General features: G+C 40.2%; 1 protein-coding gene across 1 annotated transcript in view; it reads left to right on the top strand.

Annotated features, from left to right (window-relative positions):
• The window catches only part of LOC103892713 (uncharacterized), a 49124-nt gene that overhangs the window by 4468 nt on the left and 17307 nt on the right, over nt 1–27349 (top strand). Inside the window, exons 3-5 of the mRNA XM_009250970.2 lie at nt 8530–8594; nt 13941–14003; nt 25166–25256. Of these exons, the coding sequence (XP_009249245.1) occupies nt 8530–8594; nt 13941–14003; nt 25166–25256 (219 nt within the window). The remainder of the gene's footprint in view (nt 1–8529; nt 8595–13940; nt 14004–25165; nt 25257–27349) is intronic.

The raw sequence follows: 27349 nt of genomic DNA, 5'->3' as shown, positions 1-27349 counted from the left end.
TCCAATGATTATGCATAATCACATTTTCCCTTCAAAAATTTATCTTTGGTTCCTGAGAATGGAATGGAAGACAGAGAAGCAGACTTTAATCTCAGTCCGTTGCTAACAACACTGACATTTTATGACCTTTACTAATTTTTTTTCAAGTACCTATCAGGCTGTGAGGTTATTGTGTCTGTTGGCTTGTTTACCAATTGATGATCTTCCTTTACTCCATTAGAATGAAAGTTCCATGAAACGAGGAACTTTCTCTAGCTTACTCACCTCTGAACCTCCAGCCCCTATCAGTATTTCTGGAACCAAGTGAGAACATCATCAGATTTTTTGAGCTAACACATGACTTTCTACTTAAACCTGACTGAGGCAGGAGTGCTAGAAGCAGCTCAACATCCAGGTGAGCAGGAGTTTCAGCAGGCAGCTTTCCCAGCCTGCACCTGTCTGGAGCTTCCTGCTGCCATTTTGTGTTATTGTCATTCCAAGAGCTCTAGTTTACTCTTTAGCAATTCTTTGGGGATTTGGAGAGAAGGCTATTTTTGTTTTAATAATTTAATTACTGGTTAATTATTACATCGAAGTTCAGAGATAACTTCTTGAGTTTGCAACTGAAAACCTTTTTTTCTACTTTCTCTCCCTGATCATCCACCCATCTCTTCCCAGAAATAGGGGCCTAACATAAAACCCGTGTACTTGGCAGCTGGTCATGGTAGCATGTGACCCTTATCCCATCCTAATCAAGGAAGGGAGAAATGGAAAACTTGATCCCCAGGTGGCTTCATAGGATCCAAAAAAAAAGAAAAAAATAGAGGAGATGCTGGCATTGTCCAATGCTGATAACATTTTCCTTTTTTAAAACAATCATTATGTTTGTGCTTGCAGCATGCTTTGTAATCACTTCTGATCACCATTCTTTACATCAGCACAGCATTTTATCCATTTTGAGGAAGCTGCAGTTGAGGTCAAGAGTGGATGAGGGCCTTCTCCTTGAGATAGGACAAACAGCTCTAACCCTGGATCAGATCCACATCCACAAAAGTCTCTGCTGTCCCTGCTACCATTTCCTCCAATGATTAAATCTCCCACTTGATCAAGTGCAAAGGGGAACATCCACTTTCTGAGTGGGATTTGCGCATGAAGAAAGAAGTAGCATCTCCAGGAAGCTGTTGTCAGGGCTGGAAGCAGGGGCTATGCTCAGAGCCCAACATCCACCCCGTCTCTGTAGTGTGGCACTGGCAATTAGGGATGTTGTCTGTCATCCCCAAATCCCAGACTAGGAGGGGGGCAGTTGGATGTCACTGGAGGAGACAGAAGATGGATGGTCCTGGGAGGTTCCTCTGTCCTATCGATGCAGACACACCCGTCTCTCTGTCTCATTGCTTACATCACTTTCAATTTGACCAGATGGACATCATGGGAGGATTTTCGTCTGGATCAAGATTCTTAAAACACTAGCAAAAAGAGCTGGCTCTTGGGAGAAATGAGGATGGGGCCATTAATAGTTGGGAGCTGGGGCCATTAGGAAGCAGCCAGGCTGTGTGGAGGCACAGGGGGATTTCTGCTCAATAATGAGAAATGTGAACACAGGTTAGTGCTGTGATTACAGCATCCTGGAGGGGGGCCCTGAGAGGCCAGGAATAGATTATGACTCACTCAAGCAAAACGTAGGGGAAGGGACTAAGGTTGCCCCTCCAGACTCTGGGAAAGGCACCCCTGTGGGAAGAGATATTCCACTCCAGGGTGTGGATGGGAAGGGTCATTTCAGAGCATCACACTGGGAAGTGGCATGTAAGTATTCGTGGACCTGGGAGAACTAGACCAGATTGGATCAGTTCAATGAAAGCCCAGAACAGAACTCTTTAGAGAGCTTGTAAAAGCATCTGCTAGCCCTGGAGTGGCAAGATCACTGAATTGTGGAGTTTTCACCCTGTTTCTGGGGGGTAATTTGGCAACATACATCCAGAGCCTGGGGGAACGAACTCAAAAACACAGATTTATTCCAAGAAAATGTTTAGATATACACATAAAGATTTATACGTAAGAAAGTACATCCGTGGGATATTTATGTGGGTGAAAAAATGAGAAATAATCTAAATGTCCCACAACAGAGGAAATGACTTAATCAATTTCAGTGCCTTCCTACAATAGTACTTAGCAAACCTTTAAATATAAAATCATGTTTTCAAAGCAATGTTAATGACATGAAAGAATGATTATGACATGCTAAGTGAAAAATGCAGCTTACCTTATGAAAGCGAATTGGACATAATCCCAATTTAATATAGAGAAAAAAACCCAAAAGGAAATAGGCCAAACTGTTAACAGTGGTTATCTGTATATAGCAGAACTAGGGGTAATATTTTTAAATGGTGTTCAATGTTTCCCAGAGTATCTACATATTAATATGGATTGATACGTATGTGTGTATAACTAATATATATATTACGTACACATTAGTTTTTCTCTCCTCCTTATCTTTCTTGCCCTGCTTATTCCTCTCCACACCAATGTTCACCACTTGACATACTATGTATTTAGTGGTTTATTTGCTATATTTCACTGTTTGCTCTTTTTGTCATCATAAAAATTAAATATTCTTAAAATATTTTAGAAGAATAATTATAATTGCAGAAAGGCTAAGCTTTCCCCATTTTTATAACCATGACAAGTCAAGACCAGGATACAGGATATATTAAGCTTATCCTTTGTCATGGGGGCTGGTCAATGGCAGCCATTAGTTTCAGTCCCAAATGGGGAAGTAGAGTTAAGAGGCTCCCCCAGGAGTAGAAAGATAGCATTGATGACCCCAGAGTAGAGGCTCTGAACCCTGCAATTCCACTAGGAAAAAGACTAAGTCCTTAGGATATAAATTCCCAATGTAAGACTAGCAGGTACCAAGGGCTGACTGCGGCAATGTGAATTTAGTCAATTCATCCATAATGTCCAAGTTCTCCCGTGAATCACTGTTGCTCCAATCACGATCAACCCGTGACACATTTTGCTTGAAGGCAGGAGTTTAGATGTTGCATGGTATACTGAAAATGGTCAAATATATATGTTGATTTAGAATCCTGATTTCAGTACTTCTTAGCCATGTGACCTCACTGAAGGTATTTAAACTGCTGTCCTAATCCTTAGTTCCCTCACCTGCAAAGTAACACTAATCTCCCTAAGTTATTTTAAGTATGAAATGAGTCTATAGATAAAAGTTCTCACACAGGGCTGGGTATAGGGTCTGCCCCAAATTCACCCTGGCCACTGTTCTGAAAGTCTAGTTTTCTAAGAACAAACCCAATCAGTAATAGCTTCATACAACACATATCAGTCTCCACATTGGCTTAATCATGATTTAATGATTCTATAATCTCATTGCAGATTGTAATCAGGACATAAAGGGGTCTTTGAGCAGGGAATTCCTCTATTTCAGTGTGGTGTGGGGACCCCCAACATCCCAACTCCCAGCAGGGCTTGTTAAAATAGGGCACAGGTTAACAATGAGGAGTTCCTGGCCTCACTGGACATCTGAGTCACAAGGTCTAGGGGTGAAACCAGAGAATCTACACTTTTAGAGGGTCACCAGGTCATTCTTTTGCACAGTAGAATTTGAGATCCACTGCAACTAATGTTTCCAAAGATCAACAGAGGTGCTCATGACCTTTTTTAGGTCAAGGCACAAACTTTGCATCCTTTCTCCTCTTCCAACCCATAATTCTTTTTGTAAGGGTGATGTCTAAGAGAGTGGCCTTGCAGAAAGAATACAGTCATTTTCCATGTAGTGTTTGCGATCCTTCCGAAGATTCCTGTTCAGTGGCAAAACTGTGACATGTTGAGCCTGGCCTTGCAGGGCTGTGGTTAGCCATACAGTAGTCCTGAAAGTCTGGGGTTCAACACGGATTCATACAGTCTGTGCTTTGGTTCCAAGACTTATACAAATGATCTCACTGAAATCAGAATCAAAGAAAGAAAAGATTTATCTTCATTTTCATAGCTCCCCACAAATTAATTTTTTTCCCTGTTTCACCATATTTCTTCCTTGCAGGCCTTGAATATTTAAGTGTTATAAATTCATAATCATTACACTGATATGCTTCTGAGATACGGGTCTTTTAATTTCATGATCAATATTCTTTTCGCTTTCCCTTTTCTGGTGTTCCTCCCATGCTATAGAATTTCCTTGTAATAATTAATTCTTAACCTTTATGAGACTTTGCAGTTCTCACAGCATTTTCATGCCCATTATCTTATTAACAGAATAATTTATTTAGATAGCTTTGTTCCTTCTCATGAAAAGTATCTCAACAGAGATTCACCCAGCAAAGTGGTTAGAAGCATGAGCTCTGGAACCACAGACCCAAGTTTAATTCCTGCCATTTAATAACTGAGAGAATTCAGACAAGTAATGTAGCCTCCCAGAACCTGTTTCTCTTGTCTCTACCATGTAGGTAGATAATCACAGTACCCACCCAAAGTGTAGGATGAAACGAGATAATCACTTGTAAAATGCTTAGCGTGATGCCCAGCATAGAGTAAGGGTTCCATTAACGTCAATAATTATTGTCATTATCATTGTTATTAAAATATTAGATAAAGACTTTTAATGACTATAGGAAGTAAGAGGAAACTAACTTCATTTGACCGGATCTGACCCCCAAATCTAGCTTACACCAATCCAGTTTTCAGCCCAGAGTTCAGGAAAGAGAGGAAAACATTTTAGGCAATGCCCATCACTGATTGTCTAATGGAGAGATTATGATTCCGTATTGTAGAAGTAACAGCTTCACCTGAGACAGAGAGATAACTTTTGAGTTTTTACACCAGACTTAGATATAGCTGGTTAAAATTAAATCCAAATTTTTCATAGCTTAGAAATGTTTGAAACCTGCTTTTCATAGTTTTCACATGGTTCTTTTTAGACTGGGTATGAGAATGAGGAGAGGGGGTTCTTATTGCCAAGTTTCTCATGGGGAAGCATGTTCTTGCAGGCCCCAGCAAACTTGCTTGGTTCCAGGAGTTCAGGCCCAGGTAAGCTTTGGACAAACACCTGAGGCTCTGGGAAGCTTAATTGAGATGAGCCTGAACTTAAATGTTTTATGAGGTACGCCCATTGCTAATTTTCTTGGCCAAGTTTGAGTCTGTCTCACTCCTGCTAGCACCTGACAAACTCAAGTCTTCACCATGAAGCCTTGATTGATTTCACCTTACTGTTTCTTTGAGCACAGTAGACTGTGTGTGTGTGTGTCCTGGGCACCCAGCACTGAGACCTGCAGCCTCCTATCCTTTCAACCTGGGAGTCATTACTGCCTTTGTGCAACTTGTCTGGAAGTTCCGGAAAAGCCAGGCCTCATGTCTTCTATAGCAAAGTCCTTAAGGACAAGACCAAATTCTCTCTCAAATATAACAAGTCTGGTGAACAAGGGAACATGAAATCCAAGCATCTTACCAAGCTTCCATGTGACTTGGGAGCAAAACAGCCTATTTTATGAAAGAAGAAAAAAATACCCCAGCTAGATAAAGCCCATGGGGTGATCTGAGAGAGAAGCCAATTACTCTACTGAGATTTGCCATCTCTTTTTGGTTTCAACAAGCTTTTCCCCACCAAAGTTCAGAGTCATCTGGAAAACTTTTTCTCAGCTACCTCCAACCTTCAGACTGTATATCCCTCAGTTGATTTATTTTTTGTTTATATCAAGAATCACTCATACATATGCTGACAATATTATCAGAAAACGCACACCAAGAAAGCTTGAGTGGAACAATACCTATGGGTCCATGCAATTTTCAGAATGTTTTTCAGGCCAGCAGGAAACAAACTGAAAAGTCACCGGCCAGTTAGATAACAGCACACTGACATTTCACTTCTACATGTGTATTGCTGTTTGGAATGTTCTAGATGTTCTAGATTAGTTATGTTCCAGCCAGAAGAAGAATCAAAGCCTAGGAGCTCAATGGCAAACATTCAATATGGGAAACCATATCATAAGGTACAAAGACATTAAAGGGTATGAGGAAGCAACCCACGGATTTGCAGCAGCTAGATTCTCCTAGGGCTGGAGAGACAAAAGGATGTGGCTTTCTCAAAACTCAAAAGCCGGAGCTGTGTGGCAGCAGCTTGGATGATAGAGGCTTTCTGGGTGGAGTTGGAATTCTGGAGGAGAGACAAACATTTGCTGGAGATGCTGATCAGAGCATAACAAGAAAAGGAAAAGTATCCTGGCTACTCTCTTTCTCTCGCATTCCCACTGCAACCAGTGGTTCCCATTGGCTAAAGCCAATCAGGAGCCAGTTCCTAAAGGAATGGGAGAAATATAGTTTTCAGGATTCAGTTTTCCCAAGGAATAGGTCTAAAAATAGTCAGTATACAGCCAGCACACAGATACAACCAATGCCATTATATGTAATTTTTATACTTGTTACCTAAAATCAAAGTTACCAAAGAGCAAAGTACATTTTTTTCTTTTCTTTTTTTTTTTTTTTTTTTTTTTTTTTGAGATGGAGTCTCACTCTGTCGCCCAGGCTGGAGTGCAGTGGCGCGATCTCAGCTCACTGCAACCTCCGCCTCCCGGGTTAAAGCAATTCTCCTGCCTCAGCCCCCTGAGTAGCTGGAATTACAGGCGCCCACTACCATGCCTGGCTAATTTTTGTATTTTTAGTAGAGACGTGGTTTCACTATCTTGGCCAGGCTGGTCTTGAACTCCTGACCTCGTGATCCACCCGCCTTAGCCTCCCAAAGTGCTGGGATTACAGGCGTGAGCCACCGCGCCCAGCCAAGCAAAGTACATTTTCAAGTGCATTAGTATGTGTTGCCTCTATATTACTATCTTCACATGTTGTGGTAGATACTTTATTCTCATACTGTCAATACCTAGTGCATACAGTAAAACCTCCATCAATGTTTCTGATTTAAGAAAGAACACCAAGTCTATGAAGAGCAAATTTTTAACTCTAAGGAGAGACAGCAGGAACGTAGGTGGTGAGTGGACTCCTGGGCTGACGGAAGGATTCCGTGAGATGTTAGATTTATATATGCCTCATAAGTGTAAGGCCCAGACAAATACACACATTGTCAGTTCTCTTTGCACTGTGTGTGCCAGTAAAACAATCCAACATCTTTTTTTCAGGGTGATGTTGACACATGTCAAATACATTAACATTCCTATTGAAATGACTCATTTACAGGGAACAGTCAGCTCAGAAAGATAGGAGGGGAAGAGTGAGAAAAGCATTTTACAATTGTTCAAGATTTTATGAGCAGCACGTCTTTTGTTTTTTGTTTTAAAGACGGCAATCATGGTATTACTGTTATCATATCGTTATTTTACATCATCACGATGGTTATTGCTGTAATTTGTATGTTGCATTAACTGCACCAACTTAGAAGTCCAAAGGAGGTCACCGAGCTAGAGACTGGACGTGAATGACAACACCTCGCCTGCCGGGCTGCTGTAGCTCCCCATGCTTGCTAGGTTCTCTCTCTTCCTTAGTGTGTCGAAAGTGGCAGTGCCCTAAACCTTCTCTGGCATCTGTGTGGCTCCTGCCCCATCCTCCTTTCTCTCACACTCTGCTGAGACCTCTGCTCAGCCTCCTCAGGTGGGTGCTCATCCCACGAGGCTGAACTCTGGGGTCAGGTTTTGGGGAGCTGCCCTCCCTTCCCTTCAAAGCCTCCTCTGCATAAAGTTAGAACTTTGCTGTTGATGTTGCTTGGTTGACTTGCGTTTTGTTTTTAGGAATATTTGACTGTATCTGGGGCTGTAAATGAAAGGAAACAAGAACCTATCAATTTTTGCAACTAACGGTGAGCCTGTTTAGAACACCCCCACCCTAGGCCTAGACCCTTCCTCATGAGGTCTTCACAGAGCTGCCTCGCTGTGTGCATTCTAAACTTCTCCATGCAGGGAGAGCAGCTTCTCTCTCTAGGAAATAATCTCAAGCATGTCTTAGTCCCAGAGTCCATGCCTACTCACCATGGGATGCAGAGGGAGGGAACTGTGCTTCCTGCATCATGTTTAAGACCAGCTTTCTATCTCTGTCCTAGTATTGACCTCAATCCTGGATAATAGACAATGGGGATTTCCATTGTCTTCAAGAAAACACATCTCCTCCCCATCGTCCACACCTGCCACCCACACACACACACATAACGCTAAATAGGTGATCAGAATGCAGTTGTCTGACATCCAGGCAGTTATCCAAGCCTGAGCCATTAAATGTTCAAGAACTCTGCCCATAGATTATCAACACAATGGTTTAGGGTGGTCTTTGTCCAGGATGGTCTACTTTCTGTTTTTCACCATGCTTTTTCAAGATGACAGGAGCATTCACCAGCCATCTTCTGCCTTATACATTATAACAGAAACACGCTAATACCACCAAGGACAAGCCCTGGTTCACAGGCACAGTGCAAATGGAATCTCAATGGAAAAAAAAAATTCCACTTCTGTTCCACCTGAAAACAGAGCTATGGCTCAGCCAAACATTCCATTTTAAGTTACCAAACTTCTTCTAAAAATGTATATTCAATTTCATGGCTCCTTACAGGTTTTCCTCAAGGACCCTGGACAATGCTGGTTTTTTCTATGTGCACCACCAAAGGGCCCATCCAGGTAATTTTTCTCAGACAAGAAAATAGGGTACTATGTCCCTAAAGGGGTAGTCATGTTTTTAGCAGAAAACTGCCTGCAGATCTGAAATGATAGAGCTTCCAGCTTTGACAAGACCTAGGCAAGGACTTGAAAGGCAGTTTTAGTCCTGACACATATACACCACTGTTGCTCAAGTCTGGTGGCTTCAACAAGTGGTTACCCTGCTCGGTAGTGACCCACTGTGGCCATTGGTCCTGTCTTCACTTGATTTACCCATCGCATGGTTCCCCACCTCCCCCTCATATGTACACGCCATTGCAAGGCCTCTGCACATGTGATCTAATTTAGACCAGCTGCCTTCCCTGTGTTAGTCCAGATAAACATACCCCAGGAAAGTGCTCCATCAACTTGCCCATGTGAGAAGTCCAACTGCAAATCAACCTCTCAAGCCTGGAACATTCTCTCTTGTGACATTTGATGTGTCTTTCCTGCTTGAATGCTTTGGATTTTTTGATGTTATTGGTGATGATTTTCTGTATATAGCATCTTCAGTATCTGTGCCATCTCTCCTACCAAGAGATCACAGGATCTTCCCTTGAACTTCAGTTTCAGCTACTTGGAGAATAACTATTTCTTAGAAACCTCTGTAACCCCTACACTGAAATTTATATGTGCCATAAAGCTTACAGTAGAAGGAAACCCATTGCAAAGAAATCCTGAAAATTTTGTGATATTGTTTGACTGTCTTTACATGATGCAACAATAGACAGAGTTTTTAAAAAATGGATTTGTGGTAGAAAGCAAAAGGAGAGGGTGTTTTTAGAAACTGTGACTCGCCTTGAGAAACTGTTCTTCCATGCAGTCAACTCTGTTTTGCCACCGTGTTGTTTCCCTGGGATTGCAGGGTAGGTTTCCCTGATTTCAAAGCCTCATCTCTTTTCACATTACCACACTGCCTACCATTTAGTTGAGCAGTTGTTTGACAGCCATGTCTTAGTTCTGTGATGCATCACTCAAATCAAAGTTCTGAATTCTGCAGTCAGTTTACCCAGAAAAACAGCCAGGAACAAACAGCCTCAAACTACCCTTCCTACCTTCCTTCCTTCCTTCCTCTCTCCCTCCCTCCTTCCCTTCCTGCCTTCCTGCCTTCATTTCTTTTTTCCTTTTTTCCTTATTTTCTTACTCCCTTCTTCCTTCTTTCTTTTATCCTTTTTTTCTTTATTTTATCAGTTTTGGTAATTTACCTGGGTATCTTTTAACTCCTATCAAAACTTAATTTGCTATCATCTTTTACCTAAGCACATGAAAATTAATCTTCTCACAGAAGTGGAGACATCTGTGATTCATTTCCTGAGCTTCTCCAGCTGCTGTCAAATTGCTTTCACTTCACCTCTGTCCCTACCAGCCTGAGCCCAGTCTAGGAGAAACATTCTAAATCACCTCCACAAACCTTTTCTCTCCTTTTTCCTATGAACCCAAAATATCAAAGGCCTTTCTAGAGAGAATGGCCATTTTCCCCAGTGTATGCCTATTGTCCTTAAATGGTTATTTCAAACGTGCCCTTTAACTCTCAAAAGTGTCCTGATTTTCTGACAAATTATGCAGCCGCTCAATTCCTAAGAGATCTTTCAACTTGGCTTAGACCCCAATTTCATGGCTTGGGGCAAGCAAGCTGAAGCCCTCCCCGGGATTTCCCAGAAATCTGTGCGTTCCTGAGGTTCACTCCCACTTGCTTCTTTGTGCCTCCCTGAATTTTCTTTTTCTCTCCTACCAACCTGGATACAAAATTCAGCTTTCATTGCATGACTCAAAATCTCCACTAATGTAAATCTTATAAGCCTTTTGATATACTTTATTTAAATTTTGAGAGAGTGCTGGGAATAGCCACATTGTGGTTTATAAGCCCCTCCCAGTTGATCCTTCTGGTCCTCTCCCACTTCCTGGGCCTCAACCTCCCTATCTCTCCTCCTCAGCTCAGGAGCAATAAACACATTCCTGTCTGCCCCCTACAGAGCCTTGCTGTTCATATCAAGCCCCTAGAGGCCTCAGCTCATATCCTAAGTACTTGCCAAGAAAGTTTTCTAAATAACTTGTTCTTCCTGAAAGAAAGCCTGGTGAATTCATTTTTCATCATGTAATTAAATCTAACTACCTAAATACATTTGATTTCATTGTACTTATCTTGGTTGTCACTGGCATGTGGACAAGAGTAAGCTTTGGCAGAAAATATGGGAGAAAAGAAGTGATTAAAGCTTAAAAGAAAAAAAAAGCATGGGACAGGAAAAAGAAGAGGAGAAGGAAAGAGAGGGAGGAAAGGAAGGAGAAAAGGAGGGAGGGAGGGAGAGAAGGAGGGAAGGAGGGAAAGAAGGAGGAAGAGACCCTTTGTTCTGCAGTTTAAGATGTTATCCTCATGAACAGTGATTTTAAAACTTTTCTGTGAGTAGGTGTTCCTGGGAGTGTTTGTTAAAAGTTTAGATTTACAGAGTCTCACACTCAAAGACCTCGACCTGGTAAGACTGACAAAAACCATGCTTTGAAAACTCTTCTGGAACACGCCTAAGCTTAAGGGAGACAGCAAGATTATATGAAACTAAACACAGCTAAATCGGAGAGGATCACAATTATTTTTTCTTTCACCGATTTATTTGAACTCTACAGAGATCATCCTGTCCGGCTTGATACCTCCTTTTAGCCTTAGAATATGAAGTCATCTTGAGTGACAAAAGTATAGAACACAAGCATTAGAATATCAAGGTCCTTTTCAAATCTGACCTTAGTTTAAACAATGTACATATTAGCCTTATCCAGTATCTTTGTAAACAGACACAAAGCCAGATCATCCAGGAGAGCATTGGCCAAATTACTGGGTTGTTTACTGAGCTTCTTTGAAAGAGCGTGTCAGGGAAATATTAAATAGTACATGGAAAGTACCTAGTATTTTGCCTGAAATCAAGTATTATTATATTGGAAAGGACAATGATTTTTCTGATGGAGACACCGAATGACAAGCTTCTCAGCACATGATGTCCAATGTATTTAAACGATGTCCTGATTATGAGGAGTGTCCCTAGTCCAAGTGGGTGACACTGACAAAGCTGACATTAGCTGGTGTTGAAGGGGCCATCACAAAGGCTATATGTGACCCTTGCTCTACTTTCATTCCTTCTGCAGTTGTCATCCAAGCAATTGTCCCCTGCTCCTTCATGCCCATGCTATCCCTGGCTCCCTCCCTCCTTCATTGCAGAGCTGCAATGGGGCAGACAACACAGGTGATCAGAGCTCACCAGTCAAATACGAGGAACAGAAGACCATACCCATAAAACTGAAAGAGCTAACACATGGGCATCAGAATACAACTGAGAAAAGAAACCCCACAGTAAAGAGGCTGTATGAAATTAGTCCAGTGTGCTTTGTGAATATCTTGGAAAACCTTCTTCAAATGGACACTTCCTGGTCTGCCATCTTGCTATCTGATTCTCACCATACCCCCAATTCTATGTCTAGCTCATAAACTGCTTTCTTGGTTTTCCCGTCTTGGCTTTCTACTTAGAGCTGGCTTCTGTGCTACATTCTTCTATATATCTGCCCATAAAGGAGGAAAATCTGTACCCCTCAGCCAGAGAACTAAATTCTCTTTTAAGGAAAATCCAAAGACCCCCAATAGCATTGTGGTAAGTCTTCTGTTGATGTGTTTTTGTCTCCACACCTCCTTCAAGGCTCCTACAGGTTGGTTACCTTCATTCTCCAGGAAGTAGAGAGCCTCGTAAGACCTCCCCAGGGTCCTTAAGCAGATCCCCTCTCTCAGTTCTCACAAGTGTGAGAGATCACCAACTCTCATCATTTTAAGATAATAAAGTCAGGTGTTGTTTTTCATGCAAAAGAAAAGTTGAATGTCTTATCTAGGGCCAACCAGTGACTTTGTGCGAGATCAGATCTGGATGAACAACAGTTCTGTAAAGGACCCGTACAAAGGTCAGCTCTCCCTGTATTCACTCCTAGTCTCCTGGTACTAAAAACAAGTTTGAGCAGGATCTATTTCACAGGACCTTGCTCACTCAGAGGCCACTGGGCAGATGACTTCATCATCTTCCATGTAGATATTAAGTTTCAGAATCCCTAAGCAATCATATGGGAATACTTATTTTAAGTCTCATAATTCATTGCACATACATTCATAATCACAAAGAGAAATTTACAAAAACCACTTTTTGGTGTGAACTGAGCTTGGTATGTTTTGAGCACTATCTGATTCACAAGAGTTACTTAAAATAGATGAATGCAAAATGATGTACCCTCCAGAGGGATTTTCATACTGGCTTGCTATATAGCTGTTTGATAAATGGGACTTGCTTTAGCATTTTTGGGGTCAGATTGAGAGGGCTCAAAATATACCTATCCTCATGACATGGGCCCTCCCCTTGACCAGGAGTGTGAAAAAATGCACCCACAGCCTCCATCATAATGTTTAACTTGCCTTGGGATCCTTCCCTCAATACTGGGGATAGTCTAACGTGACATATCTGCAATTAAAGGGTGATGTCAGTTGACACCATGCCACAGAGACCAGTTAAACATTGTTCCTTAGAAAATAAGAGCAGGATTCAATCCTAAAAAACTTTGGTAGTAGTCCAGAGACTGAGTCATTTGGCGCACTCGGAGCGTCTCAGCTAGCTGGAACACGTCGAGAAGCACAAGCTCCCTTCACACCATGGAAGCAGGAAAGCAAGAAGTAGGAAAATGTAATTTCAAAATAACATACTGTTCTAGGTATCTACTATTTCCCTCACAATTCAGGTCTAATCTTATTCATGGGTATTAACCCTGGTACTGCAGTTCACCACCTCTGCTGGGTGGAAAAAGTGAAGAGCTGCACTTCTATATTCTTTCCATATTCAACACAATGTTAGGTGCTTGCATTTTTTTCTCTTCTTTGCTTCTTGCAAAAGAGCTGGGAATTGAAAGATTAAATCTACTTTGATTTATGGGCACCTCCCATTTTGATGGGAATACTTGGAATGTACTATATGCTTGTAAAATAAATGACTTAATGGAAACTTAAAAGTGTACCCAAGTGAATCTGTGCTCATGTTTGCTGGATTGAAATTTCATACAAAAATAAAGATATCTAGTGTGGAAGAGAGATACTGTGCCTACCTCTCTAGGGGGAGAATGCAGTTAACTTCCTGCAGGAGTTTTTTTATGGCTGATGTAGCAAATTACCAAAAACTTGGTGTCTTCAAACAACAGATTCATCACTTAGAGTTCTGAAGGTCAGAATTTTAACATGCGTCTCACTAAAATCAAAGTGTCAGCAGGACTACATTCCTTTGAAGGCTCTCAGGAGAACCCATTTCTTGCCTTTTTCAGCTTCTAGAGTCTACCTGGTTTCCTGGGCTCATGGCCCCTTCCTCCATCTTCAAACCAGCAATGGTGAGTTGGGTCTTATTCACATCGTATCTCTCTGTGATCATCTTCTGCCCTCTCCTCCACTTTTAAAAACCTTTGTCATTAGATTGGACCTGCCTGAATAATCCAGGATAATCTTTGTATTTTAAGTTGAGTTGATTAACAGCCTTAATTTCATGTGCCATCTTAATTCTTTGCCAAGGAAAGTAACATCGTCACAGGTTCTGAAGATTAGGGCATGGACATCTTGGAAAAAGGGCACCATTCTGCCTACTGCGATTTCTAACTTATCCTATGAAGTAAATCATACCACGTAAATTCCAAATGCGAAGGAATTCTTTTCCATCTGTTTTTCTACAAAGAAAAACAACTGAAATTGGCTTCATACAACAATTACATGAGTAAACTTCCAGTTATAATTTATAGTAGAAAGAGAAAGGTGTTTTCTGATAATGCATTTTGGTTAAGAGCCAAAGAGTCTTCACTAAAAATTTGCTGAAAATACTGCTATAAACAATGACTATTAAAGTTAAATAATCATCAAGTTAAGTAAAATTCAATTTAACTTAAATATTTATTAGGAGTGAAAGCCAACAAAAATGTTGAAAACTCAAATCCTTATTTCTCAACTGTCTCCTCATTTTTCCACAATGTATTTCTGGCTGTTCGGAGGTAATTTCCTAGGTTTTATTAACCTGTAACAGAAGGAGTTTACAGCTGAATCCATGCCAGAGAAAAACTCATTTGCAACCCGATGTCGCAGCATCCAGGGCCAAAGAGATTGAAAGAAAAAAAAAAGCATGAACTCAGAAAACCTTGTTGCCTGGAAGCTGCAACAGGATTAGAAAAAGAGGGTCACCCCAAGAAATGTAGGTAACCTGATCCATTAGCAACATGCCAGCTTTTCTTTGCTAAAAATTTCCAGATAAATAGAGTATACATTTAAAAAAATTATTAAGTGACTAATCTATGCCTAGCATGGTTTCAGCTACTGAGAATACAGTCATGCTGTGAACAAGGAAGACCAGGTGTCTCCCTTTGTGGGGTTTATATTCTTGTAGAAGGTGTTAGACAACAGAAATGTAAATGCTGAAAATGATGAAACAATTTAATTGTGAGTTTTAATAGCTAGGTCTCTCTGTCTCTGTCACACACACGCACACACACACACACACGTGCGCGCTACTAAACCCATGACACAAATCGAATCATTAAGGAGAATTTCATACAGGACTATTTATAAAGGTGTGAGTAGGTTCACAGTGGACAAAGGAAGGATGGTGCAGTACCCCAGAGCTAGCAATTGCAGGGAGCTGTTACCAGACCCAGGCTTGAAGGAAAGGACCACCCGATTCAAACCCAACCTTCAGAAGCAGCGTGTCCTTAATCCATGGCAGCCCAGCAGGAAGGGGACTGGGGACATCATTATTCTGATTCATACTCCTATTGCCTGACTGCCCTCCCCCAGCTAAATCCAACTGGAAGCCTGAGGTTCAGGGAACCCACTACTGCAGTCCATAAGGATCAGCCTCCCTTGGCACAGAAGAGGATGGGGAAAGGTGGAGACTGTATAGCTAGATGAGCAAACCAAAAACTTCCAGCACGTACTGCTATGTGGAGATGCATTGCAGTAACAAAATGGGGTCTGGTTGGGTATGGGATGGTGCACTGAGATTATTTAGGCAGAGTTCAAGAAATATTTCTTTTAGAGGGTGACATGTGAGCTGTGGCCACAAAACAAGAAGAGGCCACCAAGGTACAATAGTATGGGCAAAAAGGACCAAGTGCAAGTGCAAAGGACCTAAGGGAGGAATGAACTTGGTGTGTTGAGAAGGGAAAAAAGTTCGGTATGGGTGTAACCTAGTCAGGTAGGAAGCAAATTGTAGATGAAGTCAAAGAGATAGGTGGCAGCTATGTCAAAAAAAAAAAAAAAAAAAAAAAAAAAGCCTTGTCTTAGGTTGGGTCTCGCCAGAAGAAAACCACAAGATGAAGGTTTGAGTACAAACAGCTATTTGGGAGGGCACAATAAGGTGAGTGGGAAGTGAGAGAGGGAGGGAAAAGATTCCAATTAAGAGTGTGTTATTGACCTGGCTACCATATGGGGCTCTATCCCACGGGGACTGTCCATGAGGCTGTACACAGCACATTGCACACTGCTTCCTCCAGAGAGAAGTGGGCTTCTTACTCCTCCACCCATCTTAGGCTCCCTAAGGAGCCTAAGATTAAATTTATTTATATTTCCTGGCTCTTCTGAAGAAGGCACAATCCCCAGGTGAGGAGTTGCAAGTGTTTGCAGTGGGATGCTGCTGTGCAGGTGTGATCAGGAAGGGTAAGTGCTGGATGACAAGGGTCAGGCACCCTCAGAGTCTGCTAAATGTCTGAAAGTCATTTGGACTTTTTCTAAGTGTGATGGAAAGCCATCAGAGGTGATGAATTATTCACATTTGCTCTCTAACTGGGCTGAGTCATTAGAGTATAGGGGTATGAATGGGTTACTTTTATTATTATTGAGATATAACTCACATACCATAAAATGTACATTTAAAGTGCACAATTAAGTGCATTTTACTATATTCATAGAATCACGTAACCATCATCACTATTTAATTTTAATACGTTTTCATCACCCCCAAAAGGAACCCCATACCCATTAAGTCATTCTTAAATGGTTGTATGGGGAAGATGGTTAATAATTGTCTCAGTGTCCATAAAGGAAATATTGGGATAGAGAAAATAGTATTGGCTCCTGAGTCAAACACCCCTGGCTTTGATTACTGTACCTCTTTCCAGCCCTGTATCTATGGCATGTTGCTTCCTTCCCTGACCTCAGTGTTCTTATCTATAAAACGGAGGTAGTAGTGTCTCGGTGTTATAGTTTTTCTGACAATTGCAAGCACTCTTGTGAATAAGAGTGCCTGCCCCATAGTCAGCTTTGACGCATTTTAGATGCTATAATCATCACATGTTATATACAAATGTGGGTTGGGGATGTTTGCTTCAGATAGGAAAGACAGTCCCACGAGAGTGTAAAGTCCTATGTTTGGGAAGAATGCAAGACTTAGAAACAAAAGAGTAATAATAAGTTAGAAGGGAAGTTTTGGTGAGTTGAGGCAGGAAGCAAAGCTTCCTGAGAAGGGCTGGTTTGGGATGCTGTTTGGAGTGTTGCCTTCCAGTCAAGAAATACAGAGATAGAGTGACAGATAGCAGCAACCCCAGGCAATATGGAACTTGCACACCCGAGACCAGAAGTTGCTGGTGACCCATGGAAAATGACCTAGCTCTGTCACAGACAAGGCGAGCTCAGAAAAAATGCTCTGGCTAGGGTGATGGGGAAATGGACTGATATTAGGAAGAGGTATGAGGTCACTCAGGGAGCCAGGGTGGGGCAGGGCGTGACTCAGGAGGGAGCTAAACTCAGTACCTGGGCTGTGTACCTATCATTTATAGGCCCGCATGTATCCCCTTCCATGAGTTTAAATATGTGGCTTGGCCAAGGTTGATGTTGCAAATGAACTGACACTGAAGAGGGGGAAGGATACAGAACAACGTGGCAAAAGGGGTGACGTCTTCTCCCCAGCACTTGAAAAGCAAACACAAAACTCTACCCCCAAGTCAAGGAGCAAATACTATCGGTTTTTCTTAGGTGCTCTGAGAATACTGTAATTACCTCAAGCTCCCATACCTCTGACTACCACAAATAATCAATGACACTTATTTATAGAGTCTGTACCAACTTTATCATGCCCTGCTCACCACTCTGGGAGCTTGTACAATAAATGATTCATAGTTGTGAAAGGCACCCCATGTAGCACATGGGAAAACTAAGGACAGAAATCTAATAAATTGTCCAAATTCTAAATAGAGCTGGGATTTGAACCCTGGAAGTGTAACTCCACAGCCTGCACTCTTTGACACCAATGAAATATCAAAATGGGAGTATTATCTAAGAAGTCACAACATAACAAGGTGGACAGTGCCAAATTACCCATTTTTACAGAGATACCAAGATGTTAGACTCTCATGCACTCACATTTTCTTCTTCCTCCTCCTCTTCTTCTCCTTCTTCTCCTCCTCCTCCTTCCTCCTCCTTCTCCTCTTCTCCTTCTTCTTCTTCCTCTTCCTCTTCTTCCTCTTTCTCTTCCTCTTCCCCTTCCCCTTCTCCTTCTCCTTCTCCTTCCCCTTCCTCTTCCTCCTCTTCTTCTTCTTCTTCTTCCTCTTCCTCTTCTTCCTCTTTCTCTTCCTCTTCCCCTTCCCCTTCTCCTTCTCCTTCTCCTTCTCCTTCCCCTTCCTCTTCCTCCTCTTCTTCTTCCTTCTTCTCTTCTTCTTCCTCTTCCTCTTCCTCTTCCTGTTCTTCTTCTTCTTCTTCCTTCTTCCTTCTTCCTTCTTCCTTCTTCTTCTTTGGTTAATTGCTTCAGTGTCGTAAGTACATAATATAATATAATTGAACAACAGAAATAGAACCTACACCATGGGATGTGGGGAGTAATAAAAACACCGACATCAACCATCCGCCCTTCCATCAGGGCCTCACAGGCTCCTCCTGGTGCGTTCTGGAGCCTACAAACCAAATTAGGAAACCATTCACTTCTCAAGGCTGAAGCTCACCCTTTAAGAAAGACCTCAACGATGAGACCCAGGAGTAGAGATGTTGAGCAAACGTTCAACAACCCTGCTTTGAACGCTCCTTATGCCCTAGCTGGAAGCTTTACAACATTACACCAATTCTGAGGCAAGCGGAGACAGTGAACATGTACCCCTGAAGATCTGGGGACATCACCACCAACTGCCATAATTTTGACAGTTTCATCACATAATCTGACAGTCCCTGTTTCAACTTCAAAATCTTTCAGGTTTTGCATTCATCTTCATAATGTGGCTATAAAGTTATTGTTTAACAGTGAAGGTGCGGCTGGGCATCGTGGCTCACACCTGTAATCCAAGCACTTTGGGAGGCCAAGGTGGGTGGGGCACCTGAGGTAGGTTGGGAGTTCGAGACGAGCCTGACCAACATGGAGAAACCCTGTCTCTACTAAAAATAGAAAATTAGCCAGGCATGGTGGCACATGCCTGTAATTCCAACTACTCAGGAGGCTGAGGCAGGAGAATCACTTGAACCTGGGAGGCAGAGGTTGCAGTGAGCCAAGATGATCATGCCACTGCACTCCAGCCTGGGCGACAGAGTGAGACTCCATCTCAAAAAAAAAAAAAAACAACCAAAAAACCAGTGGAGATGCTTTTTTCCAAATGGCCTGGGATTGGGTTGTGGCTCCAACAATTTCAGGTTGAATAGATATGAAATTTAATTTCTCTATGACTCAGTTTTTTCCTCTCTATTAAATTATAGAGATGGTATAATGTTGCTGTGAGAAAAGAATTAATAAATACCTGAACCCCACTAAGATCAAGGTCTGATGTATAGTAAACATTCAGTACATGTTGTCCTTTATATATTTACCCAAGAAATAGTAAATAAATGTTCATACAGACTTGATACTGTCCTGGGTTTTGGAGAGACAGCGATTTTAAAAAATTGAAACAGTTAAAGAAAAAGAGTCCTTGTCTTCCTGGAGCTTACAGTCTAGTGGTAAGAGATTATAATAATCTCTGATCTCATGAACAATTTAACAGAATGATGGTGTTTTATATTTTTACTAATAAAGCAGCCAGCCTCTACCCTCTAACTTCTCAATCTTCTTTGAAGATTGATAATGTAGAAGGATGCCCATGTTTTATTTCCTGCATTCCCATACTTGCTTGCTGTCTGCCTCCGTTTAAGGAGCCAGGGGTGCTAGGGGACTTCGATGAAGAACAGAATCTCTACTAAGTGCCTCAAGAGCAGGATCACGGGGCCTAGAATCAGACTGCAGGGCTTCACATCCTCACTCTGCACTTCCTAGCTATGGGACCTCAAGCAAGAATCTTGACCTCTTAGTTTCCTCATTTGTAAAATGGAAACAATAATAATAATACTAATAATACCTATTATATATCCGAAGGTTGCTTTGATTACCAATATTAATTCATTTTGCAATCACCAACATGATTGCAAAATGAACCAATATATCTAAAGTACTTAGAAAAAGTTTTGGCATAAAACCAGTTCTCAATGTGTATTAGCTTCTACCATTTTAATTATTATTGTTTTTATTATATATCATTATAATTATCTTTATATATTCAATGCTAACCATGAAGTGTGTACTTAAATCTTTATTGAACTAAATAGGAGATGATGCCTGGCATGGAGATACTCATGGTCTAGTGAGAAGAAAGACATGAGGATAACATACAAACATCCAAAGCAAGCTGATGGGTGCTAAGGGCGGCCTAAGAGCCAGCCAAGGCCAAGTGCACTGGTGGCACCATTTGCCTTCCCTCCCCACAGTTCCTGATTTGTCATATATTGAGAAACCAGAACTTGTGAAAGTCTCCTTCCCAATTCAAGGAAGAGTCAATAACTCATCTTCCCACATCAGGGAAGATGATGTGGGAAGATGAGTGTTTTGTTTTGTTTTGTTGAGATGAAGTTTTGCTCTTGTTGCCCAGGCTGGAGTGCAATGGCACGACCTCAGCTCACTGCAACCTCCGCCTCTTGGGGTCAAGTGATTCTCCTGTCTCAGCCTCCTGAGTAGATGGGATTACAGGCGCCCGCCACCCTGCCTGGCTAACTTCTGTTTTCTTTAAGTAGAGATGGGGTTTCACCACGTTGGCCAGGCTGGTCTCAAACTCCTGACCTCAGGTGATCTACCCGCCTCGGCCTCCCAAAGTGCTGGGATTACAAGCATAAGCCATCACTCCCGGCCAGAAGATGAGTTATTATTTCAACTTATGTTGTAAGTTGTGATAAATTTTTTTATTATGTATTATATAAATTGTGATATTATTTTACAAATTGTGATGAATTTCATATAACATAAAATTTACCATTTCAGACAGTTTAAAGTGTACAATGAAGTGGTTTTTAGTGTATTTATGATGTTATACAATCATCACTACTGATTTCAGAACATTTCCATCACCCTAAAAAGAAATTACTTACTTCCCAATTACTTCTACCCCATCATCCACTGGCTACTACTATACTATTTTATGTCTTCCTGGATTCATCTGTTCTAGACACAATATAAATAGATTTATACAATTTTTGGCCTTGTGCATTTGGCTTTTTTCACATAGTAAAATTCTTTTAAGATTCATGCATGTTGTAGTATGCATCAGTGCTTCATTCCTTTTTATGATTGGATAATATTCCATTGTATGGATAGTCCACATTTTGTTTACCCATTCATTGATTGGTAGACATTTGGGATTTTTTCCATTTGTTTGGTATTATGAATAATGCTGCCATGGCATTTGTCTACTAGTGTTATATGGATATATGTTTTTATTCTTTTGGGTGTATATTTAGGTGTGGTATTGCTTAGTCATGTGGTATCCCCGTCTTTAGGTTTTTGAGGAAGTGACAAAATTTTCCACAGTGGCTGCTATATTTTACATTCCTATCAACAATGAATGAGGGCTCCAGTTTATCCACATTCTCACCAATACTTGTTATATTTCTTTTTTCTTGTTAATTATAGCTATCCTAGAGAATGTATATTGATATGACATTATAGTTTTCATTTGCATTTCCCCGATGATTGATGATGTTAATCTTTTTTTATGTGCATTTTAGCCATCGGTATACTTTCTTTAGAGAAATGTCTGCTCAAATCCAAGTCCATTGCATATATTTTAATTAGATTGTCATTTTATTGCTGAGTTGTAAGTGTCCATCACAGATTCTGGATTCTAGACCCTCATCAGATGTATGGTTTGAAAATATATATATTTCCTTCTATCTGTGGGTTATCTTTTTTACTTTCTTTATACTATCCTTTGATGCACAAAGTTTTTAATTTTGTTAAAGTACAATTTATATATTTTTTCTTTAGTTGTTTGTGCTTTTGGTGTCATATTTAAGAAACCATAACATAATCCAAGGTCATCAAGATTTATATCTATGTCTCCTTCTAAGAATACTATGACTTCAGTTCTATATTTAAGTCTTTGATCCATTTTCAGGTTCTTTGTATAAGGTGTGAGGTAGAGGGTTCAAATTTATTCTTTTGTCTGTGCATATCAAGTTATTCCAGTACCATTTGTTGAAAAGACTATTCTTTCCCCATTGAACGGTCTCAGTTACCTTCTTGAAAATCAATTGACCGTGGATATTTAGGTTTGTTTCTGTATTCTCATTTCTATTCTGTTGATCTATATGTCTATCTCTTTGCTAGTACCACAAAGTTTGATTAATGTAGCTTTGTATTACATGTTAATATTAAAAGTGTGAGTCCTTCAACTTTGTTATTCATCTGGACTTTGGTTATTCAGGGTTCCTCACATTCCCATATGAATTTTAGGATCAACTAGCCCATTTGTGCAAAAAAAAAAAAAGCAGTTATAGTTTTGATAGCAATTGTACTAAGTCTATAGATTAATTGGGTACTAATGTCATCTTTACAATATTTTCTAGTTTTCCGGTTCACTAATATGAGATGTGTTTCTATTTATTTAGGTTGTGCTTTCAAAAGTGTGTTGTAGTTTTCAGTGCTTAAGTCTTGTACTGTCTTGGTTAAATTTATTACCAAGCGTTTTATTCTTTTTGATGGTATTGTAAATGTAATTGTTTTTTAAATTTTGTTTTTGTGTTGTTCATTGTTGGTGTACAGAAGTAGAACTGATTTTTAAATTAATCTTGTATCCTACAACTTTCCTAAACTTATTAGCTCTAATAGTATTTTTTATAGATTCTTCAGGATTTTCTCTACATAAAATCATGTCTTCTGCTAATAGAGATAGTTTTGTTTCTCATTTCAATCTAGGTGCTTATTCCTTTTTCTTACCTGACTGCTTTGACTGGAACTTCCAGTATAATATTGAATAGAAGTGGAGAGAACAGACATCCGTATACTGTTTCTCATAAATAAAATGTCCAGCCTTTCACTGTTAAGTATGACGTTAGTTGTGTTTTTTTTTAAATAGACGCTCTTTATCAGATTGAGGAAGTTCCCTTCTATTCCTAGTTTATTGTGTGCTTTCAACATGAAAGGTGACAGATCGTGTCTGATTCTTTTTATGCATCTATTGATATGATCCTGTGGCTTTCTCTCCCTTTATTCTATAAATATAATGTATTATATCAATTGATTTTTAACAAACCTTGCATTCCTTGGATAAACTCCACTTGGTAATGATGTATAATTCTTTAAATATGCTGGTGGAGTTGGTTTGCTAGTATTTTGTTGGGAATTTTTGTGCTAGTGTTCACAGGTGATATTGATCTATAATTTTCTTTTATTGTGATTCTTTGTCTGACTTTGGTATCAAGGTAATACTAGCCTCAGAATAAGTCCAGAAGTGTTCCCTCTTTTTCTATTTTTGTAAGGTTTGAGAAGAATTGATGTTATATTTTTTAAATGTTTGGTAAAATTTACCATAAAGCCACGTGATCCTCAGCTTTTCTTTTTTAGAAATGTTTGTTGGATTGTTGGTTGGTTTTAATTGTTGACTCAATATATTTACTTGTTATAGGTCTATTCCGATTTTATATTTCTTCTTTAGTCAGTTTTGATAGTTTGCATGCTTCTAGAAATTTGTTATATCCAAGTTATCTAATTTGTTGGTATACAGCTGTTCATAGTATTCTCTTTTATTTCTTTTTATTTCTGTAAGGTTGGTAATGATGTCCCCACTTTCATTTATTATTTTAGCCATTTGAATCTTCCCTTTTTGCTTGGCTAGTCTAGCTAAAAGTATGCCAATTTTACTGATCTTTTCAAAGAACCACCTTTTTGTGTCATTGATCAGGGTTTATTTTTGAAGGGAGGTTTTCACTTTGTAATATCTGCTTGCAATTTGAGGGAGATTATATTGGTTTCTGCAATCACTAATGTACTGTTCTGTAAGGTGCAGTGTTTAAAAAGTGATGTCTCTGTATTTGATGAATGGAGTAATACATGTATTGACTTACAGAGAAAATTCTCCCCCTTTTGGTTAAATGATGTTGGCTACATTCTGACAGATGAAGCCTTGAGCAGGTAATAAGGAGAAATTATTGCTAAGGACACTGAAATGTGTTACAATAATTTTAGTGCTTATATTTTCTGCCAAAAATAAGTTAAACCAAATATAAATCTGCAAATGTAAACAATTCCTTTATGTTGTCAACTTATTCTCAAATTCTTCCTCAATTTTTTATTTTTATTTATTTATTTTTTTGAGATGGAGTCTTGCTCTCTCACCCAGACTGGAGTACAGTGGCATGATCTCAGCTCACTTCAATCTCCACCTCCCAGGTTCAAGCGATTCTCCTGCCTCAGCCTCCTGAGTAGCTGGGATTACAGGTGCCCACCACCACGCCTGGCTAATTTTTGTATTCTTAGTAGAGACGGGGTTTCACCATGTTGATCAGACTGGTCTTGAATTCCTGACCTTGTGGTCTGCCCTCCTCGGCCTCCCAAAGTGCTGAGATTACAGGTGTGAGCCACCGCGCCTGGCCAATATTTTATTCTCTATGTACAGCACTACCTTTTTTTTGTCTTTTCTTTTTTTTTTAAAACAGAAGGCCCCTTTCATCTTATCCCACAAACCCATAGAAATCTCCCTTTCAGAGGTAAAACCAGAAAAGAAGTCCTGACAAATAGCTACACAGCCTTCCCTTTTCCAGATCTGAAACTTTTCACAGCCTGTCTGCTCTGCCCCATGACCTGATCTATATCTAGCAAATTCCTATCCATTTTCTTACATCTTTCAGAATAGAGAAGGGTCAAGAATGCTGGACTTGTTTTTGCCAGAAGAATCTTTATGAAGAGCATAAAGCAGGTGGACCTTGATCTACTAATTGCAGAAAAGCAAATACATGGTCTTGTGCACGAGGCAGGTCAGTCACGCGTGAGCGATGGTCTGGGCAAAGGGTTAGTGACAGGAAAAGCTGAATTGAGAACAAGACATCACAGGATAGCTCAAGATCTGAATATAAAGTCTAAAATGACCTTCACCTCCCTGCCAGATACACACGCATGGGTGCACGAACACATGCCATGCACAAGTACACATACAGACCACGAAGGCCTTCCTTTCAGTCACACAAAAACATATGACTACCTGTGATCTGAAACCACTTTCTTTTGCATTTATCTCCAAAGGAAATGGAAATGAAAGCAAAATGGAAGGACGTGAGGTCCTTATCCTTGGAGATCCTATGGCGTCTCCACAGACATTCCTTGAAGAAATCAGGTATGATGGATGCTAACGCAGAGCCTGGCGTTTAGCAAAAGTGAGTCCTACATTTCGTGAGTTGGATTATGTGTGTATGTGTTAGATCATCTACACAGACAACCACCAGCAGTTCCTCCCATTCCTGTACACTCATGCCACTACTTCTATCAAGAATAGGAGTCTCCTTCTCCTGAATCAAAGCTGTTCCTGTGATTGTTTTGACCAACACAGTGCAACAGAAGTGATACTGTTTCTTGGGAAGCCTGAAAGTTTTCACATTTGCCTTTTGGAATCCAGCTCTTATTGAAAGAAGCTGGATAGACTACTTAAAAAAGAGAGAGAAACAATGTGGAGAGAAAAAACTCATTTGCTTACTTTTATAAGATCTTAGGTGGTTTGACTTCTTAAAAACATGGCTTTCAATTTGAAATAAAAGTAAAATAGCTGTGTCTGTTAAGTGCTAGAGAGGGATGCAACTGCACACTGGTCTGTGAAGTCATGTCTGCACAGCCTACACACAGCTTCTAGAAATAGGCTTTCAAGACTTGGTTCAAGATGCCCTTAAATATGTCTTTGTTTTCAGGGTGATGAACATAATGTTTCTTAGAGAAGCAGAAAGTCAAGACTTGGGTCACATATTCACCTCTTCTAGTCTTGAATACTTCTTTGTATGGGGAGCTCATCAGCTTCCAAGGCAGAAGTTCTACATAGAGACTACTCAAATGGAGAGTGAAGTTCCAACAGAATTCCAGCAGAGCCACAAAATCAATCCATGTCTCATGCACATTCCATTCTCTGTTCACACTAATCACTCCAAAGGAGAATTAAGGGACTAGGCAAAACTCGTTAACTTTCTCAGGTCCCCTGGGTAAATGTCAAATGACTGTGAAAATGGGACTCTAGTGAAGGAGAGAATGGGGCTCTGCAGAGTCTGACTTGTTCCAGCTAAGAAGGTTTGGACTTTTGAGGAGGATCCAGGTTCCTTGACTTATTTACCCAGATTTATTCCATTCTTACTCATCCATTTGCTCATTGCATAAATATATATCTATTATTGATCAAGTGCATGTGTTGGGAAGTATCTTTAAATACCTTAACGCTCATCTTCAAAACACTCTACAGAGTAAGTATTTTTATCCCTTTTACAGCAGATTCAGAGAAGGACTTTGCAACAGTCACACATTTAGCTATGGCCAGAGTCAAAAATCTTACAAGGTCTTTGTATTTCAAAGCTCATGTTGACTCTGTTACCTTTGTGTTACCCAGCTGACATGAGATTGAAACATCTAGTTTAACCTATATTATAATTTGCTTATTTAAAAAAATTTTACTCACTCTTTATAAATAAATTTATTTTAAGAAACTCTGCATGGTTAGCAAGAGAAAAATCATACATTGTTTTAAATATCATAGCAATATTACTGACCACAAATGGAAAGGAGCAATGAAAATGAAGCTGAATTGTTGGGTTTTGGTTAGATAAGAGGCATTTTCAAGGGCTTGAGCCTAAAGTTTGTTCTCACTGTTATAAAGGGAAACTAGCAAGCAGTACCCAGAGGTATTAGAAACATATTGACACACAGCTGAGACTTTTCCCCCCTATTATTTAAATGAGGAAGAATAAAAGAGAATTCAAAGGGCAGTGAGTTCTCAACAGGCGTTCGCGACCTTCCTTTTGTGCACCTTCTAAAACTACCCCCATATCACTGTCAAAGAACTGCGGCTGTGTATGGTGTTTCTTCTCTCAAGAGTGCCTTGAAAGATCTTGAAGAGACAGACAAAATCCAGACAAATACCATGCAGTATGAAAAGTATAATGTCATCATGATCTCCAAACTTTTTGATCACAAACTCTTGTAATAAACTTTTGAACCTATAGTCTCTACATATATTTATAGTCCCCCTTTTAAAATGAATATATGTGCAATGGCATGCCAGTATTTTACGCATCTTGTAAAGCAAACAAAAGTATAATTTTTTTAAATTAATATTTTTTTTTTCTGAATTACTCAAAAGAAGGCCATGAGTTGTCCCATTTGGGAGACTACGGGCTAAGGTGGAAAGTGCAGGGAGCACAAATAGAAGGCGCCCAGCTCACCCAAAAAGATGAA

Source organism: Pongo abelii, chromosome 18 (genome assembly GCF_028885655.2).
Source record: "Pongo abelii isolate AG06213 chromosome 18, NHGRI_mPonAbe1-v2.0_pri, whole genome shotgun sequence".
Lineage (NCBI taxonomy): Eukaryota > Metazoa > Chordata > Mammalia > Primates > Hominidae > Pongo > Pongo abelii.
The sequence above is the reverse complement of the archived record's forward strand: the minus strand, read 5'-3'. Positions and strand labels throughout refer to the sequence as shown.